The 19,950-nt window shown below is 37.9% G+C and overlaps 1 protein-coding gene across 4 annotated transcripts in view; it reads left to right on the forward strand.

Annotated features, from left to right (window-relative positions):
- Positions 1–17,324, forward strand: part of LOC108708165 (complement receptor type 1) — a 119,831-nt gene extending 102,507 nt beyond the window's left edge. For 3 of the 4 annotated variants that reach the window (XM_041582056.1, XM_018246573.2, XM_018246574.2), the window contains exons 16-17: positions 13,022–13,103; positions 17,158–17,324. In XM_041582056.1, the coding sequence (XP_041437990.1) occupies positions 13,022–13,103; positions 17,158–17,172 (97 nt within the window). In that variant the 3' untranslated portion in view covers positions 17,173–17,324. The remainder of the gene's footprint in view (positions 1–13,021; positions 13,104–17,157) is intronic. The other variant, XM_018246575.2, reaches the window with a different exon arrangement.
- The last annotated feature ends 2,626 nt before the right edge of the window (positions 17,325–19,950 follow it).

Genomic DNA, 19,950 nt, shown 5'->3' on the forward strand with positions numbered 1-19,950 from the left:
CATCACTTGCAATGGTTCTATTGCGTTTGAATACAAATCTAATACAATAATACAATCTAACTGATCTAACAATGGATCCATTCTGAGGACATCCAATCTTTTTTTAATTATTTTCTTAATCTGATTTGCCTGACTGCTATAAGGAGTAATAAACAATGTTGACTGTTCATTAAAGTGTTTCTGTGAATTTTTTCTTTTGTCTGTCTGTCTGTCACTCTGTTTTTTCTTATTGGCCCCACTTAAAAGGTCCTGTCTAGAAGTGGCCACTGCTCTCTCATAGGCCTCTTTAATAACCCTCGTGTCATATTTCCTTTCCAGTAGTCTATCCCAAAGTGCCATGGCTTGGTCCTGGAAGGCATCCCATGTGGTGCAAATACGTCTCAGACGCAGAAATTGCCCCACCGGGATGCCCCCCAGGACCAATTTGGGATGACAACTGTCAGCCCTTAGTATTGCATTTCTCATGATGGGTTTCATGTATACATCACATTCAATTTTGTCCTGAGTGACACCCTTCAGTAAGATGTAATGATTACTAGGTTGATGGGTTGGTGGGAGCGGTGCAGCGTCTATGGACGGATTAACCCCTTCAGACATAGTATAAAAACTTATCATCGTTACATAGATGATTTAATTGTAATATGGGAGGGCACTGAACAGGAAGCCACTAAATTTGCAGAGTATTGTAACACTAACAATTATAATTTACACTTTACACATAATTGGCAAAAAAATGAAATTGAGTTCTTGGACATCTTACTGAAGGGTGTCACTCAGGACAAAATTGAATGTGATGTATACATGAAACCCATCATGAGAAATACAATACTAAGGGCTGACAGTTGTCATCCCAAATTGGTCCTGGGGGGCATCCCTGTGGGGCAATTTCTGCGTCTGAGACGTATTTGCACCACATGGGATGCCTTCCAGGACCAAGCCATGGTACTTTGGGATAGACTACTGGAAAGGAAATGTGACACGAGGGTTATTAAAGAGGCCTATGAGAGAGCAGTGGCCACTTCTAGACAGGACCTTTTAAGTGGGGCCAATAAGAAAAAACAGAGTGACAGACAGACAGACAAAAGAAAAAATTCACAGAAACACTTTAATGAACAGTCAACATTGTTTATTACTCCTTATAGCAGTCAGGCAAATCAGATTAAGAAAATAATTAAAAAAAGATTGGGTGTCCTCAGAATGGATCCATTGTTAGATCAGTCAGTCTTAGATGATATTAGATTTGTATTCAAACGCAATAGAACCATTGCAAGTGATGTATGTCTCCCCAAGCTTCTATTCTTAAAAAAAAACTAGAAAAGAAAGCAATAAATGGTTGAACAAAAATGGATGTTACAAATGTGGCAAAAATAGATGTAAGGTCTGCAAACACATAATGATAAAGGATAGTTTTCAGAGCAGTATAACTGGGAAGAATTTCCCTATACGTAGTTATATTAATTGTGATTCCAAATGTGTCATTTATTTAGCCACATGTGAGTGTGGCAAACAATATGTGGGTCGTACTTGCAGACCGTTAAAGGAACGGGTGCGAGAACACCTTATACCCATTGATTTGAATAATTTGCATTATACCAGTTATAACCACAGGAGAGTCTCAGCCATAAGTAAACACATTATGTTAAACCATAACGGCAATTTCAGCTTAATAAAATTCCAAGGTATTGAATTAGTTAAATTAGGAGTGAGAGGAGGAGATTTGCAGAAAGTGATAGATCAAAGGGAGGTATATTGGATCTTTACATTGAAAACACGCCTCCCACAGGGGTTAAACAGTGATTGGGAGGTTTCATGTTTTCTTTAAATTAAATTGAATCAAATTAAACATACATGGATAGAAACACTCCCCAATTTGGATCCCTATTATTGTATACATTTGATCAACACTCCCATAATTATATAGCAAAGTTATAGCCTGATAATAAACCTAAAGTGTAATATGTAAATTTTAAAGGGCATATTGTTTTAATTGTATCCACTATATAAGGCAGAGAGCTAGGACTAGACTCCACCTCTGATGAAGTGCCAAAGAGAGGCACGAAACGCGTCAGGTGACTAGACACGTCATGGTTTAGTTAAAGAGCTCCAGGAGGATGCCTGTTTGTGTTTTTAAAGATGCTTGGAAATAAAGATTTTTTTTTTATCTTAACACTACCCGTGGTTATTACGGCTCCTGTCTATCTACTATTACTTTGGACGTTGTCAGTGTGCCTGGAGCGGAGTCCGGCTGACAGAGGGCCTCCACGAGGGTAGACGCGGACCAGTCACATGTGAGTAATTTGTATGCGTATACCTGACAGCAATAGTACAATAGTTATGTCCGACAAAAGCTAGTGACAGTCTCCCACTGAAAATCGTACGATTGGCAATACATGCAGAGATATTATCGGCAGCCGACAGAAATCTTTTAACCTGGCCGATCGACCAAACAACTGATCTCCGCCAGGCGAAAAATGTCGGGACTCTCCGCACACGTTCCGAAAATCATACGAATCCTCAATTCATATGATTGGATCTTTGCGTCTATGGCGAGCTTTATTGGGCGCAATATGTTCAATCGGGCTAATGCCGTCACTTTTTGCATATATTGCTCTGACTATTAATGGCCAGAACATTGTATGATTTGTTATTTTCCTACTTTATTTAATCTGAATGGTTAATGGTATATTGTTACATTGAAAAGTACAATCTTTTGTCACAAAATCTGCATGTCTATGGCCAGCTTTACTGTGGGTATTGGAGCAAGCGATTAATGTAGGGGTGTCTTACTTTTTCCATCAGCAAAATTTGCATTCATGTACAGTATATTTAAATTACAACTGATTACAAAATATAAATGGTGCATGATAATTGTTATATTATATCAGCTTTTTCTGTCAGTATTGTTAAAATAAAGGTCAAAAATCTGTATGTTGAAATATGTTAAAAAATGTCGTTAGTTATATTTTATCAAATGACTGTAGGTATTTTTTTTATTTTGTTTCCTCCCATGCATGTGGAACAGTAGGAACTGATTTTCATCAGTACAAAATAAAATAAATTGTTACTTTAGTTTACCCTAGAGGCATAAGAATAAACATTTTATATAATTCCCAAACAGAAGAAAATGACTTCTTCATTATTACAATAAAGGGCCTAATAAATGGCAACCAAATAAACCACCAGGCACCACCTTATAAAAAAAACATTGTACTTGTCAGGCTGTGTACTGATTTTTGACCACATATCTGTATAAAAAGTAAGTGCTATATTAAAATATGTGACATTTTATTTAAAAAAAAAAAAGCACCACATAAATGTATAGACTTGCAGTGATTTAGAAATCCACATGCAGTCAATGTAACTAACTTTAAGGGGCCTTTTACAACGTTTATTCTGTGACTACGGCTTATTTCGAATATACTTTTTGCCTATTGTTTTAATAAGAAATATGTAAGGTTTTTGTTTTTTCTTGCGCTAAACTACTAGTTTACTAAAGTAATATTTAGAAATTGAAAGTAAAGTCACATTCTACTACCTGATTGTACAAGCACAATTATAAATAATCAGCAGTCCACATAGAAGCCATCTAACTGTAGTTACAGTAGTATTGTAGTTAGTGTAGTAAATTCCAAAGTCTATCTAATGCAACCACTCCAAATGACCCCAAGTGTATATAAATGTGATGCACACCAGGAATTTTCACAATTTTTTTTTTTTGTTTTATTATTGAATCAACGTTTCAGTCCTTACCATGGACCTTTATCAAGATTCGGTCCCTGTGAGAACCGAAACGTCAATTAAATGATAAATATATATAATACAGAAGAGCCATGAATATCCTGCAAATTATATCCTTATAAACAGTGCTTATTGATGTTATTGGTTATAATTGGATCTTAGGGATGTCATTTCTATTTTATTTCTATGACTCACTGAAATTTGTGTATTATAATATATAAACTACCATCTGTTGCAAAATATGAAGCTATTAGAAGTCATCTTGGATTTCCATGACCTGTATAAAAACTCTCGACCTTTGGCCTTGTGCTTTTATATGGTTATGGATCTTCTCAGTAGCTTATAAATCCTTATATTTTACAATAGGGGTACTTTATTCACTATATAATTTATAGTTTTGTCCCATAGAGAAATGAACAATATATATTTTATAGTGAATAAACTACCCCCTATTGTAAAATATACGGATATTTTAAGTTACTGAGAAATTCCATTACCATATAAAAGCACGAGGCTAAAGGCCTCTCCAACTCCATAAAACTGAAGGAGTCACAGTGGGACTTGGATTATTACTACTGAGTGCTATTCTCATATTGAACAGGGAGCTGCTATCTTTTTACATTCCAATGGTTCTGCTAAAGGGCTGCTGGGGGGGTGGGGGGTTGATATCACTCTAACTTGCAGGGCAGCAGTAAAGAGTGACTGAAGTGTGACTAAAGTTTATCAGAGCAGAAGTCACATGACTGAGGGCACCCGGGAAATTGCCAACATGTCTAGCCCCATGTCACATTTCAAATTTTTTTAAAAACAGATTTTAGAGCAGAATTCTGCTGGAGCAGTACTTTAACTGATGCGTTTTGGAAAAAAATGTTTTCCCATGACAGAATCCCTTTAAGATTACTATAGCCTTTCATAGTATGGTTGTTCAAGAAGTCTTTCAAATCATTCTTAACCCTCACTGCTGGATGATTTGTCACATGGGAATTTTTATTGCCAGACAGTTTTTGAACATTTAGTGCTCTTAAGGTTAGGGACCTTTCCTGGAGAGGACTTAAGGTTTACCCAGGAAAACGATAAATTGTTTTTTTCAGAACAACCTAAACTTTAAAAACCTGCTAGAATTTTTATGTAACTCCACTTCTGTAATAAGTTATAAGCTTCAAAAAAAAAAATGAAAAAAAATCAAATTTTCCATAATATAAACAAGTATAATATAAACAAGTATAGTAGAAACATAATTTACTTTATGCATGACATTACAACTGATTTGGAAAGGCCCATGTCTCCTGAACATGCCAAAACCAAATATGTATAGTTTTATGGAGATTTCTGATTTGTATATGTCATAAACTCCAAGCAGGACACTACCACACTCTAAATCTTATGGGTAGAGTTGCCCTTTTTAGAATGTTTATTTTCCCGAAGTTATCATATCCGTTACTTAATCTTCCTCTTCTCTTGAAACATTCTGATGTAAGGAAATTGGACCAAGCACTTTCCAGATTTTTGTGGCAAGGGAAGAAGCCTAAAATTTCTTTGGCTAAGTTACCTCAATCTAAAATTTTAGGGGGTCTTAATATTCCTAATTTTCAGTTTTTTAATATTGTATCTTTATTTAGATACATTATTGAATGGATTTAAGGTAGGGAAGTTTACACAAATCCTTCTTTTGAATCTTATTTGGAAGGAGGTGATCATATCTCTGCTTATCTTCATAGAAAATGGGGTGGCCTTCCTATAGATATCAAAAGGAACATTCTTTGGCGAGATACCTTTGTAACATTCAAGATAGTTCATAAATTACATGGTAGTAATTATCAAATCTCTCCTTTTTTTCCCCTTTGATTTATGTATGTTTACTAAAGCAGAAAGAAAATCTTTAATTCCATACTGGAAGGGAAAGGGTATTTCCCAACTGACAAACTTAGTTGATAATGTCTCTGGCTTACCAATATTGTGGGATGATTTGAAATCTAAGTTTGATCTGAACGAGTGTGACAGACTAATTCATATGATATTTCTGTGTGGTTTAGACCATCTCACAAATAACAACAGTGTTGCTATGGATAAACTTCCTCTTTGTAAGGGGATCCAAAATTTTTTAGACAAACCTACTTTTAATAGGATTTCATACATTACTGACTTTTGTCTTCGATCTTCTCCTAGCAATCTTAATCCTCTACAAATTTTAGCAAAAAAGTGGTCATCCCTATTAAAAATTGAAATCACTTCTCAGAATTTATTATCCTCTATTAAGAACTTTATTAAACTTATAAGATGTGAAGGATGGCAATTTCAACATTATAGGTTGATACATTTAAGCTTTAACTCCCTTTACTTTCATAATTCAGGGGGTATCACACTTTCCTATTGTCTGAAATGTAAGTCAGAGAGTGTTTCTTTATTGCATTATATGTGGGAGTGTCCTTTTATTTCTGAATTATGGAGTAAGCTTGAAGACTTCCTAAATGAAAAGTTGACTATTGACCTTAAATTATCTCCTGAACTTGCACTACTTGACTTTCAAGTAATGTCTTCTACAAGTTGTTTTCCAATGACAAATATGTGGAATAATTATTAGATGTATTTTATACATCTAGCCTTTGCTGCCACTCGTAAATCTATCTTCCTATATTGGATTCAAGATACTTCCCCAGATTTGAAGGTTATCTGATCATATCTTAGATCTTTATGTATAGATGAGGCAATTGGCTTTAGGTATGGTAGTTTAAGGCAACATTTTGTTAAGCTATGGTCTCCATATCTTCACATTCTGGAGTCAGAGGATAAAGTCTATATAGATAAATTTCTGTATAATTCTGACGAAGACTGTTCTCTTTATACCCATTGCAGTTCCAGGATTAACTGATGATGTGATAATTTAGTATATTATTTTAATAAATACTTGTTTGTCTAGTTGGTAGAGAGGAGCATTATTTTATCTTATCTTATTTTTATTTTCTTATTTGATTTTCCTTGATGAATATTGTTAAGGTCAATCTTTGGTGTTTTGATCAAAATGAATTGTTATATAATATTCCTCTTATTGCAAAAATCTACAAATGTCTCGATGAGCTAATAATTTCCTGCTTTTTTTCGTTTTGTTTATTAAAAATGCCAATAAACCTAATTGGAAAGAGAAAAAAGTGTAGTAACCCCAGAAAGTCATATATTTTACACATTCCCCCGAATCCAAAATGGATAAATACATCTTTCTACTCCACTACTACTACTTTCTACTCCAGTACCAAACCACAAAGCTTTCCTAAATTTGGTGATTTTGATCAAAATCAGAAATCACCTTGAAGCTTCCACTTTGCAGCATTCTATTTCCCACACATCATTAGATATCAAGATAAATCACCCTAAATGTGAAGGCCAAGGGTTCACTGAACAGTTTGATGCCCAACGGTTATCTTGTGCGTAATAATTTCATGCTTACATTTACACTAATTCAAAAACATTGCCAGTTTTATGTGTGGTGAAAACTACATAGTTTTGGAAAGTACACAATCTAACAAATCAAAGATGCCTTTCTGCACCAAACTACCAAACTGCAAATCCTTCCTAAACTTAGTGGTCTGTATGACATTTCTGAAAATCACAAAAAATGTTGCAGTTTGCCACATTTATCTCACACAAAGCTTTAAGCTGGCCATAGACGCAAAGATCCGATCGCACTAATCAACATACGATCCCATCTCCCGACCTGCCACTAACCATTCCGATCAAAGTCTTACCATTCCGATCAAATAAAGTAGTAAAAGAACAGATCAGCCAATGTTCTACCTCTGACAGCAATCGTACAATAGTTATGTCTGACAAAGCTTTTTTTTCCCACTGAAAATGGTACGATCGGCAATACATGCAGAGATATTATCGGCAGGCGACAGAAATTTTCTAACCTGTTCGATCGACCAAATGACTGATCTCCGCTGGACGAAAAATGTCGGGACTCTCCACACACGGTCCGAAGATCGGATCGTTGCGTCTATGGCCAGCTTTATGTTCAAAGGAAACACCTTAAAAATGAACGCCAGAGGTCTATTGAACAGTTTGATGCCCAATATGCATATATTTACCAAAGTATGTGTGAACCCCCGAATAAAAATAGTGCATATGAATCTTCTCGCCAGCCAATTCAGCTTTTGCAATCTGAGCCTGCTGACTGCGTATTATGTGCCACAAGACCCCCTAACTGTACAAAGACCCGAAGAAAAATATATATTTTTGTAAAGCACACATTCTGATGAATCCAACAATGGCAACGATGCCTTTCTACACCAAACTGCAAATCCTTACTTTCACATAGTGGTTTAGAGGTCTACTGGACAGTTTGATGCCCAATATGCATAGATTTACTAAAGTATGCAGTATGTATGGACTCCAGGGGAATCCAGTTCCGTTTGCCTTGTCAGTGCCTTGTATAACTGCCATTTCCTAGCACTTGTGAAATATTAGCACTTAGGAAATGTTAGCACTAGTGACATGCTAGTTATTAGGGTTAACAGATACAAAAGTAGTGATGTAAGCAGAATTATCAGAATAAGCAGTATATAGCAGTTGCAATAGGGTGGTGTATATAGCAGTGTATGGATATGCAGAATTACCAGAATAAGCAGTATTAAGCAGTTGCAATAGGGTGGTGTATATAGCAGTATATGGATAAGCAGAACTACCAGAATAAGCAGTATATAGCAGTTGCGATAGGGTGGTATATAGTAAATAAAGTATCCCCACAAAATATAAGGATATTATAAGTTACCAAGGAGTTCCATGACCATATAAAAACACAAGGTCGAAGGTAGAGTGTTTTTATACAGGTCATGGAACTCCAAGGTGACTTCTAATATCCTTATATTTTGCAACAGGGGGTACATTATATATTATAATAAGTGAGTCGTGACAGAAATGACATCACTAAGCTCCGATTATAACCAATGACATCACTAAGCACTGTTTATTAGGATATAATTTACAGGATATCATTGGCTTCTGTGTTTTAGAACAATATACATTATCTGTTGGTTGAATATCCATTCTGAAGGTATAATTTATTAAGAAGGATATTTATGAGCTGGAAAGAGAAATGGTGCTTACAGGGGAACTTTACAAACACCCTAGAAGACCTTATAGACAGATAGTGGGGGATCAAGAGGTCATAATGAACAAGAGGCCATCCTTTTAAAATGTGTTCTTTACAGTGAGGGCAGTAAGGTTTTGATGGCAAATTCAATATATGCAAGGGCTCAATCTGCTAATAACTTACTACCTACATTCTTCTGCAGACGAGCCCCTTTCTGCATTGGCATCTTTTGCTGCCTCCACATAGAGTCGGTAGGAATGACGGGGGCTGACACTTCGGTCCTGCGATTGTCGCAGGGCCGACCTCCAAGCAGCAGACGCAATCTGATCACGTGTCTGCTGCTCTCCCGGCTTCCTTCCCCCCCCCCCTGCATTGCCCATGTACTTCCTGCTGCACATCGTTCTGCACCAAGGACCCCCTGCAGCAGTTACCGTGTCCCTCCTGCTCAAAAAAAAAAGCGTGTTTTTTTTACACACTTGCATACGCATACATTTACACACATATATTTTCCTCTCCACACACAAGTATATAAAAGTACTATGTTTAGCTATTCCAGTTAACTCCTCTTCTTCATACAAACCAAGAACCTACAAATCCCACTCTCACTTAGTCCATCTTTCCTTTCTATTGCTGGCAGTTGTGGACATTTCCCCAAACCCTGGCCCTTACCCCATCCCATCTTCTATTTATAACAGTACAGAACTGTTATCCCTATACCCAAGAACCCAGTTAATCTTTCCTATGCTCTCTGGAATGCCAGATCCGTTTGCAGCAAACTCACTGCTATACACGACCATTTCATTGCCATTTCATTGCCAACTCCTTCAACCTACTCGCACTTTCTGAAACCTGGCTTTCTCCTACTGACTTTGCTTCACCTGCTGCCCTGTCTTGTGGGGGCTATACCTTACTCATACTCCCAGTCCTGGAAACAGACCTGGGGGTGGGGTAGAACCCCGCTGTTCTTCCCCCTGTTCCTTCCCTATCATTCTCCTCATTTGAGGCTCACTGCATTAGACTTTTTTTACTGTTTCAATTTACATTGCTGTCATATATCGACCTCCTGGACCACTCTTTGGACAACTTTGCTGCCTGGCTTCCTTACTTTCTTTCATCTAACACCCCATCCATCATATTAGATGACTTTAATATATCTGTTAACAACATTAACAACCCTTCTGTCTCTAAACTTCTTTCGTTATCATCCGCCCTAGGCTTATCTTTGTGCTCAGACTCCCCCTCTCACTCCAATGATAACGCTCGGAATCTTATATTTACTAGACTCTGTTCAACCAGCAATTTCACTAACCCCCTTCTCACCCCCTGCTATTCCCCAAACACATACCTACCATGACTTGCAATTTCTAGATGTGTTGCCTCCCTTTTCTTCCTTTGACTCTCATAGCTCAGCCATCCCTTGTCCTAATGTGGCTACCTCATTACCTATAGTACTCTCACCACTGCCCTTAATGAACTTGCTCCTGCAAAAACTAAACGTGCTAGACCCAAACCACTTCAACCTTGGCGTACTGCTCATACAAAAGGGCGCCAAAGACACTCACATGCATCACTGGCGCAAATACCTCTTAGAATCAGACATTTGTAGCTACAAATCTGCCCTGCTCTCCTATAGCACAAGCCTTTCCCAAAGCGAAACAAACTTCACTTTACTTCACTTATTAACGCCCTTTTTAAAAAACCGGCACAACTTTTAACACTTTAACACTCTTCTTTCAACTTCTCCACCCCCTCTGTGCACATTGTCTCTGCTCAAGATATTACTGAGCACTTCATAAACAAAATTGAGATCAAAAGTGACATTACACTACCCAACTCCCTTAGACTTCCACCACCATCCCTCCACACTCCACAGTCTCTCTTGTGCTCCTGCACCCCTGTCACTGATAAAGAAGCCTCAAAACTGTTGGCCTCTTCTTTCTCACCTTAACACCTGTCCACTTGATCCTATTCCTTCAAAACTTCTATACAAAACCAATCCATGTCTAATCAAAGCCTCATCTATTAAATCTCCCGCTCTCAACTGGAATGTTTCATTCTCAACTAAAACATGCTCTTGTCACCCTCATTCTGAAAAACCCTTGATCCCTCCAATCTTGACAACCTCCGACCTATCTCTCTGCTACCTTTCATCTCTAAACTACTTGAGCGCCTAATCTACAACCGACTACGCTGGACCCCCTACAATCTGGTTTTAAGCAACACAACAACACTCCACTGAAACTGCCCTAACCTGGCTAACTACTGTCCTTTTAACAGCTAAAGCCAACAATCATTTCTCACTACTAATACTGCTTGATCTCTCCGCTACATTTGACACTGTAGATCACCCTCTCCTCCTCCAGTCCCTCCATTCTCTTGGCCTTTGTGACACAGCCCTGTCCTGGTTCTCTTCTTACCTCAGTAATCGTTCCTTAGAGTAGCATCTTCTCCCCTACTTCTTTCTGTTGGGGTTCCTCAAGGCTCTGTCCTGGGCAAACTAATCAACGTATGGTTTCCAATACCACCTCTATGCTGATGATACTCAGAACTATCTCTCCTCACCTGATTTCAACCCAGAACTCCTAACTCGGGTCTCCTCCTGCCTGTACGCTATCTCTACTTGGATGTCGCAATGCTACCTTAAATTAAACATCTTTAAAACGGAAATGGTTCTCTTTCCTCCAACTAACACAAATAACATCCCAGAAGTATCCATCATAGCTAACAATTCCATTATCACCCTGTCTCCCCGGTGCTTTGGGGTTATCCTAGATTCTGCCCTGTCCTTCACTCCTCATATCCAGTCACTTATTAAATCATGTCATTTCCACCTAAGAAACATATCCAAAATACTATAATTTATCACCCAAGATGCTGCCAAAATTCTTATTCACTCTCTTCATATCACGTTCAGACTACTGTAACTCTCTTTTAATTGACCTCCCCCTCCAGAGACTGTCACCTCTATTATAAACAGTGCCGCAAGGCTCATAAACCTCACCAACCGCACTTCCTCTGCCATGCCACTCTGCCAATCCCTACACTGGCTTCCCCTATGTTTCAGAATAAAATTCAAATTAATGACCCTGACATTCAAAGCACTTCATAACTCTGCCCCACCCTACATCTCTGAACTCATCTCTAGATACTCCACTTACTACGCTCCTCTACTGACCTGCTGCTCAACTCTTCTCTCATTACCTTCTCACATGTTCGCATTCAAGACTTTGCAAGGGCTGCACCCCTCACCCTGCTTAACTACCAGATGCAATACCACATACAGTACTACATCTCTCACCTACTTAATTCTGATCTTGCCCACTCCCACACCTTGTGTCTTATCCCTTCCCTTTAGAATTTTTTGCACAGGGCCTTCCTTACCTTTTGTACCAGTGTTAGTTGGTGATGTACGTAACTCCATACGTTCTATGTATGTAACTCATGTGACTTAGTTGTATAAACACATTTACTTTACAGCGCTACGAAATATGGTGGCACTATAAAAATACATGTTCATAATAATATTTGAGACCTATTTAAGAATATTTCCTAACTGCATAACTGTAAATATTTCCTTTTTAAATGTTTAATCTTGAGTCACCATTTAGTAAGGGTCTGGGTTCTCCCTCAGAGATCAACTGACATGAAATAATACAGCTCATGTTCATTTATTGACTGATAACTTAGCATGTATTTGTGCTGTTGGTTTGTGTGTAAGCACGGTGAACTGAGGAGAATTTGAAAGGGGGCGGCCCTTAATGTTCCCTCTAAGCTGGGCGCTCATGCACGTGTACACAAATTTTGAAGGCAACGCACACAACAAATTGTGGTGCTCACAAAAATTTTGTGTGAAAGCATAAAATGTTGGACTTCTGACCTTCGCACATAGTAATTAAAATGTACGCACAAAAGATTTTTTTTGCGCACACAGCCAAGAAGGAATTAGAAGGAACATAGAGGGAAGTACATTTTTTTTTTTATTTAGGATTATCCAATGATGCATACTGCTAGAGAAGTACATTTTTATAGAGACTTGAAATATTCAGAGGTATAGTTTCCATTTAGGGACCCTGACTCAAATCCTTACCTTACTCTTACTGAAGCCTTTGAATGGCTGTTTGATAAGAAGCAGCTTATAATACAGAAGGCTTTGATGATTGCAATTTTCTTCAGTGGTATTATTTTCTCCTTATTCAGCAATTATAACACTCAACAGACAAAATTAAAAATGCAGCACTACCCACTAAAAGGACTTGAGAACAATCAAATCCATCCTCAGGTATATCAGTGTCTTTAAAGCTACTATCAAAGCTGAAGGCATCCACGCTAATGATTCGCTATGCTGCTGCACATACTAACGTGAATATAGTGCAATCCTTGTAATAATCTGTCTGCATATTTTATGGGCCAGTTGCTTTACTATAAAAAAATAACACCTTAATGGTCATAAGTAAACAAGATAAGTAAAAAAAAAATATTCATAATTCATTCATAATATGTATAGTTTTTCTCGACCCGCACATCACTAATCACCAGTACCCACAACCAACCCAAACCAGCCAACTCCAACCTTCTCCTCTCTATAGACCCCTAATGATGTCACAAAAGGGGAAGCAGGAAGCCAGCAGTGTAAGGTCGCGGTGGCGGGAGAGTAGTCAGAAGAGCTCAACCTGAACCCGCCCACAACCAGCTAATGGTTTGCCGAGGTCGTCCTGAACCTGCTCGATCCGCGGTTCTTGCGGGTATCGAACCAGCCAGCGTATCACTACTGGTGATGTTGCCCAGAGTAACCAATCAGCAATACTATTTCAATAGTTAGAAAACAAACTCAAAGATATGATTGTCTGCTATGAGCAACATCACCGGTAGTGTTTCACTTTTAACACAGCATGATAAATAGACCCCTTATTTGTCCTTTACTACATAACAGAAATGTGTTTCTTCATGTTGTTGCACAAGCAACCACTTGAAAAAATGTAGCCTGTTCTTTTCAGTGAGTTTGTATTCACTCTGCTGCAGGGAAAACCTGGTGGGCCCTTGAGGTGGCAGCCATAGTGGGCCCCTGACACCCCAGTTCCCATGCAGAGGAACTCAGGAAAAACACTTTTCTGTAAGATCAAAAAACTGCAAATATCTCAGAAAAAACTTACTCATATGTAATAAAAGGCTCTGTTTGTCCAGAATCAGTAACCCATAGCAACAAATAAGATGTTTCCTTTTAAACAGGTGATCAGTGAATGCTACCTGCTGATTGATTGGTATGTGTTACTGCTCCTGGGCAAACTTAGTGCCTTTTATAGCATAACCCCCTTTAAAGGGATACTGTCATGGGAAAAACATTTTTTTTCAAAATGAATCAGTTAATAGTGCTGCTCCAGCAGAATTCTGCACTCAAATCCATTTCTCAAAAGAGCAAACTGATTTTATTATATTCAATTTTGAAATCTGACATGGGCCTAGACATATTGCCAATTTCCCAGCTGCCCCAAGTCATGTGACTTGTGTTCTGATAACCTTTAATCACTCTTTACTGCTGTACTGCAAGTTGGAGTGATATCACCCCCTCCCTCCCACCCCAGCAGCCAAACAAAAGAACAATGGGAAGGTAACCAGATAGCAGCTCCCTAACACAAGATAACAGCTGCCTGGTATATCTAAGAACAGCACTCAATAGTAAAAACCCATGTCCCACTGAGACACATTCAGTTACATTGAGAAGGAAAAACAGCAGCCTACCAGAAAGCATTTATCTCCTAAAGTGCAGGCACAAGTCACATGACTGGGGGCAGCTGGGAAATTGACAAAATGTCTAGCCCCATGTCAGATTTCAAAATTGAATATAAAAAAATCAGTTTGCTCTTTTGAGAAATGTATTTCAGTGCAGAATTCTGCTGGAGCAGCACTATTAACGGTTTGAAAAAAACATGTTTTCCGATGAAAGTATCCCTTTAAATAGAAAATGCATGTGCACAAAAGTGCTCAGAGAAGCATTTTCATCTATTAATTTTTTGGGTTTGGATCCCCTTTAAGCTTTGATGTCCCTATTGTTCCAAAAGTTACTTTTTCCTTGGTTATGATAATGACAATAATAAATTACAATGTGGCCCAATTAAATGACCCCCACCCTTACATCTCCAGTTTTAACACTAAAGGGCAACTTAAGCCCCCCTAAAGTTCATTATGTATACACTGTTTCTCATGCACATTTTTCTCATGGACTCTTCTTTACTGGGTGACACACAGCATAAATGCTTCTCCCTAGGCACAATAGAAGAGATGGCCTAAGGGGGAGGGTTAGTGGTGTCATTCATTTCCAGGTCAAATTGTTCTATTTAATAGCGACTGTTCAAAATCATATTTGTAAATTTGTTAAATTTATAGTTGTTTTTTTACAAGACACAAAGATTTAATGATAATGCAACCCAGCTGTTAGTGGGGCCCAAATCTAGTAGGCCCAAGCCAATTCAATTCTAATGCAGGTGCCTAAAATACATTTTGAGTTTAACTTGTTACACCACTGACAAGAATCAACGGGAAGACTATTTCCATATATTCATTTGATGTTATATTTCCTAAAAAAACAACAACAATGTAATTGAGCATTATAATGACTTTCGTTATAGTTGGCTTGTCTTGACTATAGGTGAGTGGAGACATATAGTGGCCTTTAATGAGCAACCATTGTCTTAACTAAAATCCAAAATATGAGCTTGAATATCTTACAATACCATTCTGTTACTCAGTCACCTCTAGTTCCACCCATTCTGTCTATCTATAGTACTCAACTCCTACATGGGCAGTAGTGCTTAGTGTTCTTTCACACTGCAAGTTTTGTTCTGTCCTTGATAGAAAGTTATACTCAGCATGTGAGGCTTTATAAACTAACAGAATGGCAACATCTTAAAACAGTATTCACCACAAATCCCATTCTGGAGAATCCAGTGCCCAAAGTAGTTGCAATTTATAGTTTATGAAGTCAAACAAATCACAGTGACTTATCCATCTTCAGGCTCAAGTTACTTTTTCTCAGCAGGGTATTTTAAAGGGAGCTATAAACTGTGGATAGGCAAAAACTGTAGTATAGACTATGTAATTTAACATATTTTGCTGAGCATGCTTGCAAGACTAACATTTATATAACAAATTCACGTGTGAAAATTGTACACTCTATATTGCAACTAAAAAACAACAACCTGAACTAAGCTTTATTATCTAAAAACTAAAGGCTGTTTTATCAGAGGACAAAATGGAATGTGTTCCTGTATACATCAAAAAAGTGTTCTGGTATTATTAGAAGAAAGCGAACAGGTTTATGATAACAAAATAGAAACTAAACTGGAAAAGTATTATGATAGACACAATTTCTTTATACCCTTTCAATTACTAATTATTCTTCTTACTTGGCTTGATGTTTTTTCATTCACTTGGACCAATACAAATGTTTGCATTCTCAAATGAAATGATTGGGTATTCAGGTTCTGGAGAAGCAATTATGGTGCTTTATACATTTGAATACATGCTATTAAATTGCAGAGAGATATAGATCTGTTTGGCAAAATAAAGATTTGTAAATAGTTAAAATGGGTAAAACAGACACATTAAAAAGAAGGTAGGAAAACATTCATTTTAGAACTTGATAAAAACAGCCCTTAGTCTGCTACTACTATGTGTATGTATTGTACAATATTTTTTATAGAAAATAATGGCAAGATTTTGCTCTAAGCAACATTTTTTTAGTTGGTCTTAATATTTATTGTGTATTTTTGAAATATTGCCTTAATCATGCTAAATGTTGATTTGTAGTGTGAACTTCCCTAATTAAATCTTATTGTCCTGAGCCTTTCACTTGCTGACAGGAACAGATGAGGGTCCCACCTGATACTTCCGATGTTGGAACGAGCTAACCAACTGGATTTTTTTGATTTGAACATCCATTTTGTGTGTGTATCGATCACAAAACGAGCTATTCATTTAGTCAGATGTAGAATTGAATCTGGTACACCTATGTGGGTAGTTGACCTTGAAATACTAGAAGAATAGGAAAAAGTAGAAAAAACGTTAAATAAGTTCAAAAGTAACAATAAAATTGTAGCCTCACAGAGCAATAATTCTAGCTGCTGAAGAGAAGAGGTGCAAATAAAGTATAGAATAAAAAATTAAGATCAACTGACGAACAGCAAAGAATGGGAGATTGTTCAATGTAAAGGTGAACTACTTCTTTAATGCATTAGACAGCTGGGTTTAACTGGATTTTAATTTTAAAAACTATCCTTTTTGCCATGTGATTTCATGCAACTAGATATGTATATTAACTGTTGTCTTTTCTCTCATAGGAAACAAAAGGATGAAACGCACAATGTTCATTACACAGCTTGCACTGCATAATCCCACCAGGATTTTTGAAATTATTTATTTTAAACATCATTTGATTTTCACTTGCATCTCAACACTGTGCTGGGAACAAATATTTTTGCATTATATAAGGGAAACGTTTAAACTACCTTGCTTGCCTTGACACCATCATTTTTTTAAAATTTTTAACCAAGAAGTTGCCTTCAAACACCATAAGATACTTGAGAAATGAGTTGATGTCAAAACTCAGGGTATCATTGTGGGTATTTTTTTGTAGAAGCTCCACGAGTAGTGCTCGGCGAATATTTGTTACCCAAAGACCTGCACCAAGGATAATCCCAGGCATTTTGATCACCTAAACTCCCTGTCTGCATATTTATTAAGAGATTAATATATGAGATCATGAAAACACAGCGAGCGCTGTTAAAGCTTGTGTAAAAAAATAGGGGTTAATTATGTAACGACAGTATATCTTTAAAGGGATACTTGAGTCATTCTTCTTACAGATGTTTTATTATTTTTTCTTTAAAAACTCAAACATGATGTTATACCTACTCCCACAGGAACTCCTGAGTAGGGCTAATTGTTTCTGTTCCAAGGGAGTTCCAGTAACCCACATCAGACAATCTGTTTGGTGTCCTATAGGTTTCTACATCTTGTGCTTACATTGCCACTCGATTGGGTTGCTTAACCTATTGCATGATTTTTTTGAGTTTGCAGTCCAAATATTTAAACCACATTTATATTATTTGGAATCGACCACTTAGCCAGGTAACCACTACATGTCACATTATGTCAATATCCAGGGATTGAGGGAAACATCAATATCAATATGCAACCAACAATTTCCATCAAGAGTAGCCTCCCAACAGATTCAGTATGTTTTCTGGAACAAGTAAATGTAAAACATTCAAAAATATTAAGCTATGATGTTACAAACAAAATTAATAACACATCTATAAATTATTATTACAGAGGCACAAGCTGTCTCTGCATGTGTGCAGGGACATAAAACATGATAAAGCAGACCCTGCTTCTGTGGGTCCAGGAGTGTTAAGTGACCAGTGGCCCTGGTTGGTCAGCTGTTATTATATATATGTTTGAAAACAGTTAATCTGCTCTGGGGCCTATATAAAGTCACTTAAAGGAGAACTAAAGCTTAACTGAAGACGTAGGCTAGAAATATTGTACATTATGTTTATACATATACCAGCCCAAGGCAACCACAGCTCTGTAGCAGTAAAGATCTGTGTCTCCAAAGATGCCCCAGTAACTCCTCATCTTTTTTCTGCTGATTTACTGCACATGCTCTGTGCTGCTGTCACTTACTGAGCTTAAGGGCCGACTCAAAATATACAGTACATATAGAATACAAATGTCACAAAATAAGGCTGATTAGTAATTAAGTAAGCCTGAATAAGGGAGCACCACCCCTAAATCAAAGAGAAACAGACAAATGGTGTGCAGGGTTATATGGATAAATAGTAGCACAAAAGAGAAAAAGATTAACCCTTAAAGTTGCACCACCCCATCTTTAAATCCGAGGACTCAAGGAACAATAAAACGTAACTTTTAATAAATAAATTAAAACCGTAAGTCCAGAGGAGCGTTTAAAATAAGGTTAGGGACAGGGAGGCAAAGAACCCGAATTCAAATGGGCAAAAAAGTACACAGCATACAGTGGGTGTTTGGGATGTCAAAGAGTAACCCACGAGCCTACAAATGTAAATACTGGTAAGTCACATACAATCATTTAACAGCCATAAGTCAGGGTCAACCTTGTATGATGGCTTTTAGGCCTTAAAATATCCACCACCCCTTCACCCTCAAGCACACCCTCCCATAGCCAAAGAGAGAGAAGCCAGTGTATTATGGCTGTATGTCGATTAACCCTGAATTAAATCAGGTAAACTAAATACATAAACTGCCAACCCTGGCATGCGAGTGCTGGTAGGCAGCAGAGTTCAGTTAATAAGCCATAGACTGAGATAGGGATTAACACAAAGCGCAATCAGGTCTGGTGCACCACCCCTTCACCCTCAAGCGCCCCCTCCCCTTTTCCAAAGTAAACAACCAAAGTAGCCGTATTCAATTAGTTTTAGATTTAAATGAAGGTAAAGATTCTATCCCAGCCACAAAATCACCGTCGAGAACCCACCCCTTCACCCACAGAGCTTCCCACCCGTTTCTGCTGTGAAGCGGTAGCCCAAAGATAAACAACCAAAGTAGCCGTATTCAATTAGTTTTAGATTTAAATGGAGGTTTAAGATTCTATCCCAGCCACAAAATCACAGTCGAGAACCCACCCCTTCACCCACAGAGCTTCCCACCCGTTTCTGCTGTGAAGCGGTAGCCCAAAGATTCTTTGTAGATTCAGCCCCCCTGCCTAACAATTCTAAAATGCGCCTGACGCGCGTTTCACCTGCATATCACAGGCTTTGTCAAAGGCATCTCGCTGCTGCCGGTTCACCCCTCTAAATAGACACACAAACAGCCGTTAGTATTCAAACCGGCCAATGACGTGATGACACGTCAGAAAGGGGCGGGTCCAAAGTGTCAGATATTCAGTGCATACTCAGCAATAGAATCTGCAGTTATCTGAAACTACCTGTAATACCCTTCTCATATTAAGTGAGCGATCGCGTTACCACATCTCCTTACTTGGTGCGGCTGTCAAAATTAGCATGTCATCAGCACCGCTTAGTAGTTATAATGCGTGATCAAATTGTCACAGTTCCTTGCACCATACAATCAAGGATAGGTGCGGTGATTAG

This window comes from Xenopus laevis, chromosome 2L (genome assembly GCF_017654675.1).
Source record: "Xenopus laevis strain J_2021 chromosome 2L, Xenopus_laevis_v10.1, whole genome shotgun sequence".
Classification (NCBI taxonomy): Eukaryota; Metazoa; Chordata; class Amphibia; order Anura; family Pipidae; genus Xenopus; species Xenopus laevis.